At 34.4% G+C, this 16251-nt stretch overlaps 3 protein-coding genes across 3 annotated transcripts; 2 read left to right on the top strand and 1 right to left on the bottom strand.

Moving 5' to 3' along the window:
- Positions 1-378: 378 nt before the first annotated feature.
- LOC112042871 (26S proteasome non-ATPase regulatory subunit 5) lies at positions 379-6684 on the top strand. Its single transcript, XM_024078056.2, has 7 exons — positions 379-765; positions 1234-1378; positions 1987-2208; positions 3124-3376; positions 3760-3948; positions 5066-5389; positions 6064-6684. The coding sequence occupies exons 1-7, from the start codon at positions 578-580 to the stop codon at positions 6255-6257; spliced, it is 1515 nt and encodes a 504-aa protein (XP_023933824.2). The 5' UTR covers positions 379-577; the 3' UTR covers positions 6258-6684.
- On the bottom strand, positions 5654-11561 carry LOC112042872 (dnaJ homolog subfamily C member 9). Its single transcript, XM_024078057.2, has 5 exons — positions 11328-11561; positions 9878-10150; positions 9421-9548; positions 8540-8681; positions 5654-6568 (listed from the first exon to the last, which is right to left on the bottom strand). The coding sequence occupies exons 1-5, from the start codon at positions 11416-11418 to the stop codon at positions 6405-6407; spliced, it is 798 nt and encodes a 265-aa protein (XP_023933825.2). The 5' UTR covers positions 11419-11561; the 3' UTR covers positions 5654-6404.
- An 831-nt stretch (positions 11562-12392) lies between these two features.
- Positions 12393-15462, top strand: LOC112042873 (uncharacterized). The gene has a single exon (XM_024078058.2). The coding sequence runs from the start codon at positions 12523-12525 to the stop codon at positions 13318-13320; it is 798 nt and encodes a 265-aa protein (XP_023933826.2). The 5' UTR covers positions 12393-12522; the 3' UTR covers positions 13321-15462.
- Positions 15463-16251: the final 789 nt, after the last annotated feature.

The following is a 16251-nucleotide window of genomic DNA, read 5'->3' on the forward strand; positions in this document are numbered from 1 at the left end:
TTTCCAATAATACATTGTAATCTTTGGCGAAGATCACTAACAATCTGTCAGGGTGTGAGTTACAAGCATGTTGCCATGATAAAAATTCTTAATTAATGTTGTCAGCTAATGAAAAAATACATTTTATATAATGATTTTAAAAAAATGCGGGTACGATCTTTTAAGATAAAAAATTTTGTGCTGCTTAGTTCACACTCGAAATAAAGGCCCACCCTCCAAACATAAATTGGGACATGTCCTTTACAAATCTATTCTGTGATCTGTAATATATCTCTGTTTTCTGTTGCTCTGTGTTCTAGATCAGAATTAGAATTTAGAGCCGCAAATCTAGTTTTTTTTAATGTGATCTGTCAGTGTCACTGTCATTTTCCTTTCACTGTCACTTTGTGATTTGAAATTTGAATTATTGTTTTGCACATTTTGTATAAAAATTTCTATCTTCAATTTATAATATAAATATTTTGTTTAAGTTAATAAATATATTATCTAATAATTCTAGGGCAGTAGGGCTGCTTAAGAAAATAAATATAACATATAGAAACATTTATTTACTCCGTAATTTTGTGAAGAAAATATAATGACTCAACAAAATAATGAACAATTTAGAATCTTCACCGAAAAACTGAAAACAGTAGAAGAAAGATCTACGGCTCTTAACGACATTAAAAACTTGTTGGCGTACAAACCGGCATCTGAAGCAGTACCTACTATTAGGAACATCGGAATATCCAAAATCTTACACTGTCTTAACGAAACAGATAAAATGTATGATAGCTTATACTTTAATTATTTTACTTTGCAGAAGTCTCTCATAATTTTAATGTAGTCAATAATCAATATTATCAATATTAAAATTATATTGCTTTAAGTATAGAATAATACCCTCACTGGATCCACCAGTCACTTTGATTTTCTGCATAACACTACAACTAGTGTTATACCTCCTTTACATAGCCTATTTTTATAATTGTAATGCCACTAGGATGTGTTCTGAACCCTGTAGCGACACTGAAAAGTGTGGTTGCTGGGGTAAAGACAGATGTGCAAGTTTTTAAACCTATGCTTCAGAATGAGTATTTTAGGACCTGTACTCTATTTGTAGCATATTTGTATATATGTTATACATGTGATCCTTTTAAATCACAATGTATTGGTGAAAAGTGTATTAAAATCTGTTAAACTTGAAGCAAAAGCAATTTAATTTTATTGTAATGATATTTTAAATTATTGTAGTGAACAACTAAGTCTTACTTGTGAAGTACTTAAACTATGTTTTGAAAAATTTGATACTGGAGATGTTATAAAAACCTACACAAGTCACATAATGTATTTATTGCGACATGAAAAGGATTGTGTCCGTAGATTGGCTATAGATGAAGTAAGTATTATGTCTTAAAAATTTACTTTTTTTAATTAAAAGGGCCAGCATGGAACCTTTTAATTAATAGGTTGTATAATATATTACAAAGCTTTTGTCATGATACAAATATCCGTGGATTCACTATGCTGGCTCCTTTGTCTGACAGAGAGAAAATCTCTGAACTGAATCCTGGACTTGTGACAATTGGTGTATGGTTAAGGATAACTTTGACAATTAACTAACACTCCCATTCTCCACATGTATTGTTCTTCCTGAGTAGCCAAATTTAGTAAAATCCTAATAGAGTAGCTTTGGATACTAATATAGAACTTGCTAAAGTTCTATTGAGGTCAAGATCTTTAACCAAGTTATAGAGAGATTTTGCTGGTAATTCTCTCCCACCTACTTCAACAGCATATTATAAACTATCTCATATCCATCCAATTTTAGGGTTCTGTACCTCAGAAGGAAAAATTAAGATACAGCCGTTCATTAAACAAATAACTCATATTATGACACTGTCAAGAGAATCAAAACTCATTCTATTTATAATGGAATCCTGTGTGAATGAGTCCGACGCACAGTTGTCTGGTTTTTTTTTTTAAATATTATATTTTAATTTTCAGGTATGTAAAGTTGTAACAACAGACCCTTCATTGTTGCCAATCCCACAATACATTGACTTGTATGTAGCAATAGGACAAATGGTTGCCGACCAAGATCTTGGTGTAGCTAATAAAGCTGTTCTGATCACCTCTAACTTACCGGCTGAAGCTTATCCAAAAGTGCTTGAAGAGATGAAAATAGCCTTGGAAGGAAACAGTAGTAGTAGATGCAATGCATTTGAGGTAATTGTGAAACATTTTTAACAGCATTTTTAAATATTGGATAGAAGCAGGCGTTACTTTGCGGAAGTTCATCATGATTATATAATGATTTATTTATTTTGCTATCATCCGCGAAAATTCGGCGAACCCATGCGACAAGTCTATAGGTTATATATTATCCCCATATTCCTACGGGAATGAGAATAACGCGGGTGAAACCGCGCAGCGTCAGCTAGTAAGTAATATAATTATACACAACAGACATTATTTTGTGCTAAAACCCAATTAAAGTTTCATCCTAAACTAAATCACACTTTTAACAAACAAAGTTTTATTTATATTGACCCAGCATTTCTGAAGTGTAGGTTTTAATATATTTTTTCATAAACATTGGAAAATTTAATTGTTAATTTTTTATATAATGTCTAAATAATTTATATTTAATTCTTAATAAGCAGCGCCGGCCCGAGGTAAATTTTAGAACGGAGCGAGATCCAATTATAGCGCCTTTCCTGTTTGCTCCTAACATTATATACTAAGGACGTTTGAAAAGTTCGTAGCCTAACGTATATCGGAATGTCATACATTTTTAACCGACTTCAAAAAAGGAGAAGGAGGTTTCTCAATTCGATTCGATTTCGATTCGATTCAAGCCGTTTAACTCATAAAGATTTTAACTGGATTTTCAGACACTTCTTTCAGATACGGCTTTAATTAACACAGCACTAACTTGGTACCGCCTTCAAACTGATCAGAAGGTACATGTTATGTTTCGCTACAAAGATCGAAAAGACAAGATCGAAAAGAAATAAACTTCTTTTCGATCTTGTCTTTACCATTTCGGCGCCCCCTAGGATTTGGCGCCTGGAGCGACCGCTCCGTTCGCCGTATGGACGGTCCGGCCCTGTTAATAAGTATACTTAAATAATATTTTAGGTGATTGTCAATATTTCAACCAAGTCATATGATATATTGGAAATGTGTGTAGCACATGGATATTTTGACTTCATGGTAACTGAATTACAAACTGATGATATACTGTATCAGATGAATATTTTGGAATTACTATCTCAGTTGGCAATAAAACCTCATGGGATCACCTTCCTAGTGAAACAAGGAGCCTTACAAAAGTTATCAGAACTAATTATGGATCTTCAGAATAATCCATTTAGGGGACTTCTAACACCAGGTATTTTTCACATTTGTTAATTTCAACTGTGCATTAAATATTTTGATTTTGTCTACCCATTTCATATGGCCCCCACATTGCTAGTCCACTGAATTCCTAGTGTCTATTATCACATAAGATAGTAAAAATATCACTTACTATAATTTGATGGTCATATTGTATGTCGATTTATACCTCACCCTAGTGCTGCCCCTAGCGGATTTTTCAAAACCTTTTGAGGAAACAGGCTCATTGTTGAAAAAGAAATGTTTTAATTATTTATAAGCTTACTCACAAAGTAATACATATGAACGTTGCTCCATTGCACATTGTATTGGTAGTATTTATGGTGATATAAGGCAATGGAAAATTATTCTATCTATAGTATTTTTATTCTTTTACAGGTTATATGAAGTTCTTTGGATGCATCGCTCATTGTTACCCAAAAGAAATATTCCAGAAATATCCAGCTTTACTGGAGCTATTGTTTAATGCATTAGAGTCTGATGACCTCACAATTTTACCAGTTGCTCTAGACACCCTTGGATTCATAGGAACAACATGGGAAGGAAAATTAAGCTTAGTAGCATTAGGTAAACACCAACAATATTTTATACTAGAGATAGGGCATTAGCACATAAAAACTGAGGCGGACAAAATGTGCATAGTTGTCTGAATAATATTTAGTCGCTTTTTAAACAAAAGTTATTTTGTACAAATAATGTGTACAATGTCTAGTTGTGTGTTCAGGAACTGTAAAAACTATTGTGTATGTGTGTGCTCAGTGGAGTCGCTAAATTCGTAAAACTTTTTGCAGTGATTTTGTTGGCACGTAACATAACCTGTTTAATACCAATCCGTACCAATGATATAGTATAACGTATCATTGGTAAACACTAACTGCTGAACCAGTCATGATGCATATCTACATTATTATTATTAATCTGGAATAATTTAAAACTGTTAAAAATACTACAGGGTGATTACCGCGTCCAATAGCTAGTTAGGCATAAATGGTCAATTTTGTCTTTATAATTTATTACTGTCACAGCAGTCTTTATTTCATATCAGTAATTTTACATTACCAGCTGTTTTAGTAGAGGGGATATGGAACTAAGACCTACCATGCTATTGTAATGTGAGTTTGTGAGCTTACGTAATTACGTAATTTCTTGAACAAAAAACGCTTAATATGTAGATTTATAAACTACCAAAAAGGCAACCGCTGTTTAGCTATAGATAATACTTGTAAGATGATCTGAAGTCAATGTGAGGAAATGTATGGTTTGTTATAGAGGGGAAAGTTTGTGTGTAAGTGTGTATGTTTGGTCCTTTGCGCTGCGGTTACTGAAACAATTTGTCTGAAATTTGGAATGGAAATAGATTTGACTCAAGATTAACACATAGGCACAACTTTTATTGATACAAGTTGGCAGGAGGGTAGTTTATCAAAAGTTGTTACTAACCAGATGTTTTTTTTCACTGTTGATTATTTACTAATAATTATACATCTTAACAGCCACAATGTCCCACAAATTGCATACATTATCTCGTTCCGACGCTCAGAAATTTTTATTTCCTTGTAACTCAGTTAGCTAACAGAATCAAGAATTTTCGAAAATAAAATGTCGATCTACTCACGAAAATTAACTTGATAGTAATCAGTTGTACAAAATGTTCCACGGATCCCTGACTATTCTTATTTTTCAGGAAGCAAATACACACAAACTATTCAGAATATAGGCGTTATTATTAAAAATAGTAGAGTTGAAATTAAAGTTCGCGCTTTACACTGCATGTCGAATTTGATCTGCACTCAAAAGGATCCAAAAGCCAAAACTGAAGAAGTGGATCAAAGGATAACACTGATGACTCGTGAATGGTTCAGAAGCTTGAGTAAACAACCAGGACCAATGGAAGTATTGTTTGATATTTGTAAAAATCCTTTTCTGGACATACAATTAGCTGGCCTAACTTTGCTGGATGCTGTTTGTCAACATCAGTGGGGACAGGAAATGGTAGCACAGGTTGCAGGTAATTATTCTGTTATTTATGTATTTGCTCTATATTTCTAGGACTCTGTGTAATACATTTGACTCAAGACAAATAATACTTACTATCCTAACATATAAATGTGGGCATAGGTCTCGTAACTCTCGTATGGTCTTTCAAACACTAATCTTGACAGTTATGGGGTCGTCATTCCAACATCTGGCCCCGCCCAATGCTTTGCGACTTGTTGAGCTACTTGTGTGTTGGTAACTTCGCAAGACACATAATTAAAAATTTAAATGGGTATTAATACTTAAATAGTATTTTTATTTAGTAAAAAAGTAACAACTAAGTATTAACATAAAATGTAAAGAACAACTCAATGAAAAACTTTGAACAGATTAGAATGTGACAATAAAAATTTGTTTATTACTTGTAACTAGAACACAAGATATTTTACCCCGCTTGTCTTCATGCAAATCTCTTAACAATAATTAAATTCATGCGATCTATCTATCAGATAAATTAAATTTAGCTCAGGGTTAACTAAAGGCTTTATATAAAAAAACGTTGTTCTTTTAAATTCCAATATAATAATCTGAACCATATTATTGTTTGTGCTTAAAAATGGTAAATTCATTAAAAGCTAGGAGCTTTGTGTTACAGGAATAATAGTGTCCTTTTAAATAGTTTAAATTCTCAATTAATATTTCCAGGATTTGTAGAATATCTTCTAGATCGTTCAGTTGACAATGCAAAGCAATCGAATGAAGCCAAGTATGATATAGTAAAACGCCTGACACAATCTTCAGCTTTTGACAGTAATATTATTACAAGACTCCAAACATATGTGGAACAAGGACCGTTTTATTCAGAAACAACGCTTCAAGTTGCTATGGAAGAGGAGTGAATATGTTCAACATATTTTTATCATATTGCAGAATACATAAAAATAACTTGGCTTATATAAAGTTACAAAAAAACTACTTTTCTGGACAATAGTAGGTACATAAAAACAGAGCTAACATAATGTTACGTTAAATAAATATCTTTGAATTTATTTCTTCTTTTTTCCAATTGTTTCCGACTTCGTATTTGATTTGCGTTTTCTTCCACTAGATTTTGTACTGTATTTAGCTGCCAAATTATCAAGAAATGAATCCATCTGTGCGGCTCTGCTTTCTTGTTTCTGCTTAATCATGAGTTCTAAGCTGTTTGTACCTAAAAGATACAGTAAAATATAAAAATAAGTAACTTATAAATAATAGATTTAATATTATATTTCTTTAAATATATTTTTGTGGTAGTGACTAATAAATATAAAAATTTATAATTGACTGAAGAGGTATTATTTTACAGGACACAGTTTTATGTTTTTTTTTTTTTTTTTTTGTGTTCAGTTACATCTATCAGTGATCAGTCGCTTGACTATAAACTGAATTTTTCATAGCAGATCATGTTTCTAGTTAAAGGTCACTCCATTAAGTGACTCTTCGTGTTATGGTCCTTTTTTCGGGTATTACTGTCCACCACATAATTCATCCACAGTGGATCGCTTTAGCCTTTTGGTCTTACCAGGCGTGATAAGCAATTTGGCAAGACTATTTGTGTGTTCTTGTAGTCTGCTTTTGTGTTTTATGGCGTACTTTCTTATTTCTTCCTTGACAGTCGGCATTTCAAGATACTCATGCATGTCTGCTGTTTTGGTGAACCAGGGGGCGTTTAGTATTGTGCGGAATACTAGGTTCTGGTATCTCTGGAGTATTTCAATATTGGAGTGACTGGCTGTGCCCCACAGCTCCAAGCCATACGTCCAGATCGGCTTTAGAACACTTTTGTACACGAGTAACTTGTTGTTGAGTGACAGTCTGGAGTGGCGGCCGAGTAACCACATTAAGGATGTAGTGCGAATACGGAGCTCCTCTCTCTTCTTTTTTATGTGAGCCTGCCAGGTCTGCCTTCTATCTAGATGAAAACCTAGATATTTAGCTTCGTTGCTCTGTGGTAGAGTCTCTTTACCAAGTTTTATCTCTGGGCAGTTTTCGGGTCTAAGTGTAAAAGTGACGTGAGTAGATTTGGATGCACTGGCCTTGACTCTCCAAATTCGCATTCACTGGTCTATGTCATTTAGGTGGTTCTGAAGTTTTTGTGATGCCACTTTGGGATTTGTGTTACTACTTAGCGCCGCAGTGTCATCAGCGAACGTTGCTGTGAGGATACCTGGCGTATCAGGCAAGTCAGCAGTATACAGGGTATAGAGCACTGGTCCCAACACTGATCCTTGCGGGACACCTGCTTTGATTTCGTAAAACTTAGAGCTGTCTTCGCCCTCCACGACTTGAAATATTCTGTCTTCCAAGTAAGATTTAAGCAGAGTGTAAATGTTGTGTGGGAAGTCCTTTTTTATTTTATATAATAGGCCTTTATGCCACCCTCTGTCAAAAGCTTGTTGAACGTCTAAAAAGGCCGCCGAGCAATATTCTTTCTTTTCGAGAGACTGTCTTATTTTATTGACCACTCTATGTACTTGCTCGACAGTCGAGTGACCTTCCCTAAATCCAAATTGGTGGTCTGGTATGAGAGCTTCTTTTGATATGTGCGTTTTTAATCGTTGCAGAAGTAACTTTTTGAACAGCTTCGACAACAAAGGTAGGAGACTGATAGGTCTGTATGATGATACCAAGAAGTGATCTTTTCCAGGTTTTGGAATCATGATTATTTGTGATATTTTCCATATCTGTGGATAGTACGACAATCTTAGTATACCATTAAAGAGAGTTGTAAGAAAGACAATAGCTTTTTTTGGGAGATTTTTAAGGACTTCTGCGGTTATTAAGTCGAAGCCTGGTGCTTTTCTATTTTCGAGATGTTTTATGGCTCTCAAAACTTCGGCCGTAGTAAAACTTTTGACAGGAGGACTTAGTTGGAGGTCGCTACATAAGTAATTATCAATCTCCGTTTTATTGTTGTAAGTTTCGTCACTATCGTTTGGCGTAAATATTTTTTCCAAGTATTTGGCGAACACCTCCGCTTTGTGCAAGTCTGTTTTTGCCCAGATATTTCCATCTACTTTTAGGGGATGTGATTGAGTCTGCGCACATGTACTCGACTTTTTTACAGTTTTATGTATAAACATAATTAATGTGTATAAAACTATTATTTTTTGATTGACTTGGGGTGCCAGATAATTACCTGAACTCAAGCCTAGAGATTCCTTCAGATCATCTGCTTCCTTGGCCTCACGATTTTCTTTAGCGTGACGACGTTGTCGCTTCCTAGCTGGCTCATGGGTGAATATTTTGAATGATGGAATTTCACCTTGGTCTATCATTTCCTAAAAAAAATAAAAATAAAATACCTTAAGAAACTCAAGTCTATAGATCAAATATTGTGATAATATTATATTATACATCTAGATCATCTAGATAATAATAAGGGTTAAAGTATGACATTGCCGTTTTATTGCAATAGGTTTTTTGAATTGACATAGAATCTTCATGGTTTGAGGTTTTCGAATGAAACTTTTTTCAAATGGTTTCTATGATGTTCTTTTTTAAAAAATGTGAAACATTTGAATATCGGCTTTCAATTGTTTTTGTTATTCAATTTAGACAAGAAAGATGGATACTGCGAAAATTCGAGTGATTTTTGAATACGAGTTCCGACGCGGAACTAACGCGGCAGAAACAGCCCGCAATATCAATGCTGCGTTTGGAGAGGGGTCTACTAATGAACGCACCGTGCGATTTTGGTTTAAACGCTTTCGTGATGGAAATTTCAATTTAAAGAATGAGCCACGAGGAAGACCGCCCACACAGGTGAATAACGATGAATTAAGAGAGATAGTGGAAGCCGATCCTAGTCAAACTACCCAGGAATTAGCGGCATGGTTTAACGTTACCTTACCCACAATATTGACGCACTTGTCATAAAGTGTGACTTATGTGCATGTGTCATATACATGGGTTTTTTCAGCATATATGACTTGTAATAATGAATCAAAAAGAAATTGCTCTTGAATGTTGGGAAAGCATCCTAATAAGCTTGAATGTACTTTCATGTATTTAACTTACAGTAAGAATTCCCCGAATTCTAGGTTCATGTTCAGATCTAGCAAATTGTACTTGGTCCACAATGTAGTCCATATCTCCCTTGCCAGCAATGTAAGCATTTTTGAGATCCTTTTTTTCTTCATCAGAACCTATAATTAGATAATTGATTTTATGAAAAACAATACTTATATTTTGTTTTCGAGTTTTAGTGAGACTAACAAACATTGCTGTTTGTATGATGTGTATGATTTGTATGTCATCATTATCATCATTATCAGCACTGGAAGTCCACTGCTGGACATAGGCCTCTTGCATGGACTTCCAAACAAAACAGTCTCGAGCCGCCAGCATCCAGTGGCTCCCTGCAACCCGCTTGATGTTTTTGGTCCAACTAGTGGGGGGTCGACCAACAGTTCGCTTTCCATTCTATTCCAGCACCTTGGAAATTTTGTATGTAATTAAACTGAATTATAGTCACCAATATATTCCTTTTCATAGGCCTTAATATCATCTTCTGTAATCTTTTTAAAAAGTAATCTCCAGTATACATTCCAGTCTTTATCGTTCACAACATTGTAATCATCTTCATCAACACTTTTAGTTTCATCATACAATGATCTCTTGTCTTTATCGCTCAGGATAGCATGGACTCCACCAAGTACTTTGAATTTTTCAGTGGCATCCAGTTTCTGATCATCTTTCACCCTGTCAGGATGTACTTGAAGTGATAGTTTGTGGTATGCTTTCTTTACTGAAATAATATTATTATGAATAAGTTAGTGATACATAGTCGGCCAAGTTTATTGATGACACTTCCATGATATGTTGGCGACGGGGGGGAAAGACTGCGTGGGTGTGAAATCGTGAATGAAAGGGGATTTTTCATTCATTGCTACACGTCCCACGGCCCGCGCGGATCATCGTGAGTGTTATGAATGAAGTTGCCAAGCTATAATTACACATTTGATGAGTCTCACTTCAGGGCAAAACTATAGTACAGTGGAATCAGTTTGTAATGAAATCAAATCGGAACTGACAAACACGTTATAACATCATACAAAGAATTTTAGTGGAAAAATATAACTCCCTTTTTTAGATAAATTTTAATAGAGGAATAGCATTAAATGAGTTTGATTATCCATTTTTTATTGTGCATATTGTCACACCTTTCTTTGATTGAGATGACATTTTTTTTACATAGAATATCATTTAAATTTATTTGTGATGTTCTACTGTCAATTACTCCAAGCCAAATTAAATACTGAATGTTGAAAACTTTGCCAAAAGTGAAAAGCATCACTTCATTACACTACACTATGAACAGACAAAATTTATGCATTATGTCATGCAGCCTGCTCAGTCATTATTTGACCATCACTATCAGATGGTAATAATAATGGTCAGGACCCATGGCTCAACTAGCTTGCAAACTCCTAGATTCTAGCCAAGAATTATTATTGTAAATTTCTTAGAAGATATAGTGGAACTCTGGACAATTAGGCAGTTAAATATGTAAGATTAAATCATACCTTTTTTGTCATTTCCCTAAAAACAAGTCATAATAATTGGATCAATCAGCAAGCAAGTATTGCAAATGAAAAGCTTGTAAACTTTTAAGATTTCTAAAATTTCTTATAAAAGGATACTTCTTAGTGGGTAAAAAATAAAACCTTAAGAATAAAACTTTCATGTTTAGATTGACAAAAAAAAACGTAAATTAAGCGACTAAGGTGGGTGTTGTTTCTCCTTTAACATATTATTTTAGGAAGCCTAAAATGAATCTCAGTAACACGAGTGTGTGCATGTATAATAAAGCAGTAACAAATAAAAATAACTGCCCAGAAGTGGTGCTTATAAATTGTTGGATGAGAATAGTTAAATTTTCCCAGTAGTGGTGCATAACTAGACCTGTTTACTATTTTAATTACCTTCTTTTTCTGTAGCTTTCTCTGTAATTTGTAGCACTTCGTATAAATTTGTGGTATTATAATATTTTTCGCATAGTTCTAATAAACCCATGATTTCAAACTTTTAGCTTTTCGGTTGACTTCGATTAAAGAATATACTGCTCCTTCATCAATATTAATTTTAAATTTAATTTTTAGTGAAATTTCAAGCCATCAATATTTTGGATTGTCAAAGATTTTAGGCGGTAAATTTGACATTGACAGTTGAATTGACATTGACAACCAACTTTTTCTTGTTAAACTGGCTTTGAGTTACTGGCTGATATAATTGGCTCTAAGTTCTAGCTCTTTTGAGCCTATCTCATTTTTGACAAGTGGCTCAAAATAAAAAACTAAAAACCAAGGATTCTAAAAGGCCCAAGTTAGTAACATATTACCAGCTACCTGTGTTACAGACTCTGCAGTTTGTAACCCGTGTTACTGATTCTAGTGTCCTTCTGTTTTAACTGTTTTATCTAATGATTTCGATTGAAATTTCGATTAGATGAAAGTGTACAGTTAAAACTGAAGGTCTATAATACTCGTATTCATACTTTGCAACAAGTGAAGGCCTGTAATTTTGTTCTACCGCTACGTTTATTTTATATTATTTATACGTTTATGTTGTTTTCTTTTTAGAGGGAATGTTACTGATGCTATCTATTTCTTCTATAACTTTTTCTGTCTACGTAACCAACACAATACGTGATAGCCCAGAGGATATGACCTCTGCCTCCGATTTCGAAGGGTGTGAGTTCGAATCTGGCCCGGAGCATGCACTATTTTAATAAATTAAATATATAAAAAAAACGTCGTGAGGAAACCCGCATACAAGAGAATTTTATTAATTCACTGCGTGTGTGAAGTCTGCCAATCCGCATTGGGCCAGCGTGGTGGACTATTGGCCTAACCCCTCTCATTCTGAGATGAGACTTGAGCTCAGCAATAAGCTGAATATGGGTTGATAATGATGAGGAATAGTCTAAAATCATGGCTATTGTTCTTTAATAAGGTAGGAATTTTAAAAAACTGTCATTTGTGAACAGGCATTTGATTGTCACGTAGTCAGAGATATGTCAAAAATGACTATTACTTCATGTAAACTTTTTAGAAAACTACATACACGTAATTTATTATCTAAAGCTTTGGTTTAACTTTTTTTACATTATTTTTCGAAATGAATATACCGGAACATGAGTATGGTGACAATATTAAAACCACGCAACCAAAGGATACAATGCAAGACTTACCACAAGAGAAATTGCTTACCACCGAGGATAGGACTAACGCCATAGAAGCAATAGAAGATAAAGTTATCAAAGATGCAATATCTCCTAAAGTTATTGAAAAAAACGAAATACAATTAAAAGAGAGAATAACACAGTGCAAAAATATTATAGCGTCGCTAAAGTTGGAGATCAATGAAGAGAAACTTAAACTTGAAAAAGAGGCGAAAGAGGTTCAGCTAGAATCATACGAACCACCTATTAAACTTAATAAGAATACAAATTATCCAGCTGACAAAGGGACTGATTTCTCTGATTTTAATAAAGCGAACACGTATTCCACTTCAGTAGACAGTAAATTAAACTGTGACGAGAATTTGATGGAATATGAAAAACAATTAGAACGTTATCAAAATACGCTTAGTATGGCTCAAATGGAGAAAAAAAATGCAATCAGAAAACAAATGTTAGCTAAAGCTTTTAAACTAAAGCTTATGGAAGTTGAAAATCAATGCAATATTGAGTTACTACGAATTAAACAAAGTGTGCAATGCCTGGAACCGTTACAAATGATCGTAGAAAAATGGAAATGTAACGACACTGATAACGTATATGATTTAAACAACTTTCAGCTAATTCCACGATACCCTGAATTAGATGCAGTTTCAGGAAGTGATATCACGAAAATGACAGATGAATTCGAAAACGAAATGACTATTTCAAATCCTGAATTTGATAAACGTGAATAAGACTTTGATCTTTTCATTGTTATTAGGTTACCAAACTATTTATTAAACCTACCTACTAATGTGTCAATTTTGATAAGGTTTTTTTTGACTAATAGGTAAACAAAATCACGTCTGAGTTAAATTAAAAGTTATTTATATGATCTTTGCTTACAGGCAAAACTGATCTATTGACCAGTTTTGCTGAATATTTGCGTACATTGTGTTCTCCTTAAAATTTTATTTCGTATACAAAATATCTCAATGAGATATTATTTAATTATTATTTCTCTACCGCCCATTTTGAGAATCGTATATAAGTAACTTATGCTTTATGCTTTCTTTGCTTTCAAACACACACCATAATATAACATCGAAAGAATTAGTAGCGCTAACGTCTCTACCATTTTTACTCTACTATTTACTATTTTAGCATTTAGATGGTCAAAACTGTGGAATAACTTGTCACTCCATGAATATTCACCGTGTGCCTACCGGTGTCCAATCAGTGGATTGTCTCGGATTGAGTAGCGCTTGCTTGTAGAAATTGATACTGAACTTGCTATTGCGAAGGTTAAGATGATGTCTTTTATTTTTGTAGTCAAGCGTGTTTGTGAGGAGCTATAACTATTAGGAAACATACCGTCACGTATAATGTGAATTAGGTACGAGTAGACTATCTATCATGGGGTTACGGTCTTATACATTTAGGCAGGACCGGCCCGTCCATACGGCGAACGGAGCAGTCGCTCCAGGCGCCAAATGCTAGAAAGCGCCTAAATGATACTCCTAGTCAACCGTAGATAGTACTGCGCCTGATTTTCAATTGGTCACCCCAGAGTATGGTCGAGATCTTCACGTTCCATTCTTACTTTACTCTTATAGTTTGGTATCGTTATCGTTATCAACCCATATTCGGCTCACTGCTGAGCTCGAGTCTCCTCTCAGATTGAAAGAGGTTGAAAGAGGCCAGTAGTCCACCACGCTGGCCCAATGCGGATTGGCAGACTTCACACACGCAGAGAATTAGGAAAATTCTCTGGTATGCACAGGTTTCCTCACGATGTTTTCCTTCACCGTTTGAGACACGTAATATTTAATTTCTTAAAATGCACACATCTGAAAAGTTGGAGGTGCATGCCCGGATTCGAACCCACACCCTCCAGAATCAGAGGTCATATCCACTGGGCTATCACAGCTCAGCTTATGTAGTTTGGTATATAGGTATCTACATATTATTCAGGAGCAAACAGGAGAGGCGCCATAATTGGATATCGCTCCATTTTAAAATTTACTTCAGGCCGGCGCTGCATATAGGTAAAGAGTAAAGATCCAGAAGCACATTGTATCTTGCTGTCCCTAAGACCTCCCCACATATATAATATGTAGATAAAACTATAAAAGAGATCAGCCTATAGGAAGATGTGCTACTTTAGATTGTGCTGTTAAAGAGATGCAGAACTTACCAATGATAAATTGGTTACTCACTCATTTTGCATTTTTGAACTCATTACATGCACTTAAAGGTCTCATTCTCATCTTGCTGCAAAAATAATTATTTAAACATACCCACTTACTAATATCAAATATTAATCTAAATTCATTAAGTATATCTCAAAGTTACACCTTTGAAACACGTTTAACGAAATCGCGTGTAAGTGTTTACAAAGAAAAAAAAAAGCGAGCAAAAATCAGATCTCAATATATCAAAAAGCAGAGGCGGACCTCCTCGGGAGGACCACACACATCGAGGCACGCGCTGCGAATGCTGCCGACTTTTTATTCTTGCCACCCGAACAGCCTTCGTACTTGTTCGGAACTCATCGGCACCCGGTCGGAAGGCTTCGACGCAGTCAACGCAGTCATATTAAACGTGCGCCTGCGCCTCCTTCAAGTTGGGAACTTGAATTTTACTTTAATAAGATTCCAATTTGTCAATTACAGAGCAAAGCGTGAGCTAAACTGGTTTGGCTTCTATGCATTTTGTATCTTATAAGTGTGATGCTTTTAAAAGGATTATGGGATACCTACTGAGTTTTCTTAATTGAATTTAGATATTTGATAACCTTTTAAGCAGTTTAGTACATTTTATGATTAACATTAAAATAAAGGCGAAGTATTGTAGTACCTAATGTTATTTTTGACAAATTCTTATAAGTAGGTAAGTCCAATCTTCTTTATAATTACGGAATAAGGAACGGCAGTCAAAGTTAAACGTTAGTATTAAATTCAGAAATTTATTCTTTTTCCTATGGCATTGGGTTCGCGATTGCTCGCGACCTTAAAGTCAGAAAAAAATAATGATTACAATAAATATTCGCATTATGGTCTAAGATCCGGCATTAGAAATATATAGGGGAGACCGGGTACAAAAGTAACATTTTGAACATTTACATTGATTTCTGGTTATAGATGAATATTTTATAGAAATGAATAAAACCATTTAAACATCCCATTTATGGTCTTTACATCGGTATCTCAATTTTGCTTTTTATTGGTCATTTGATATGAATCACACAGACTCGAAAAAAAATGGGAAGTTGTTACTTCCGACCACGTAGGCAGGACGAAAGTAACACATTGTGGGTCAAAAGTAACAGGCCGAAAGGGTTCGTAAAGAAAACAGTATGACATACTAAATCAACATATTATTTATTTAAAGTCTTTGTATTCAAAGAAGTTGCATTCAAAATGCTTAAAAACTAAAAAAAAATATTTTAAGTTAACAAAACAAATTATTATTTCTTCTAGTAATGAGATCAGTATTTTTTTAACTTTATGCAATCATTTTTACAATCAGCATTTTATTAGCATCATCATCGACATATTCGGCGTGTGACCACATTTTGCACGAGAGACATTGAACCCACTGTTCACTTGGCCGGCTATTGCCAAAGGATTTTAAACAAACGAGACAATAATAATCTTCGTTGTCTGAATTTCTTTCCTTCTCTT

This window comes from Bicyclus anynana, chromosome 12, assembly GCF_947172395.1.
Source record: "Bicyclus anynana chromosome 12, ilBicAnyn1.1, whole genome shotgun sequence".
NCBI classification, from domain to species: Eukaryota; Metazoa; Arthropoda; class Insecta; order Lepidoptera; family Nymphalidae; genus Bicyclus; species Bicyclus anynana.

Bases quoted from the DNA above. Each gene is read 5' to 3' on its own strand.
- LOC112042871 (XM_024078056.2), top strand. From the start codon at position 578: ATGACTCAACAAAATAATGAACAATTTAGAATCTTCACCGAAAAACTG. The intron at 766-1,233 runs GTATGATAGCTT...AAATTATTGTAG, and splicing joins CTTAACGAAACAGATAAAAT to TGAACAACTAAGTCTTACTT. The intron at 3,949-5,065 runs GTAAACACCAAC...CTTATTTTTCAG, and splicing joins ATTAAGCTTAGTAGCATTAG to GAAGCAAATACACACAAACT.
- LOC112042872 (XM_024078057.2), bottom strand. From the start codon at position 11,418: ATGGGTTTATTAGAACTATGCGAAAAATATTATAATACCACAAATTTA. The intron at 10,151-11,327 runs GTAATTAAAATA...ATATTATTTCAG, and splicing joins GAAAGCTACAGAAAAAGAAG to TAAAGAAAGCATACCACAAA. The intron at 9,549-9,877 runs GTGACTATAATT...ATCTAATTATAG, and splicing joins CTATGAAAAGGAATATATTG to GTTCTGATGAAGAAAAAAAG.
- LOC112042873 (XM_024078058.2), top strand. From the start codon at position 12,523: ATGAATATACCGGAACATGAGTATGGTGACAATATTAAAACCACGCAA.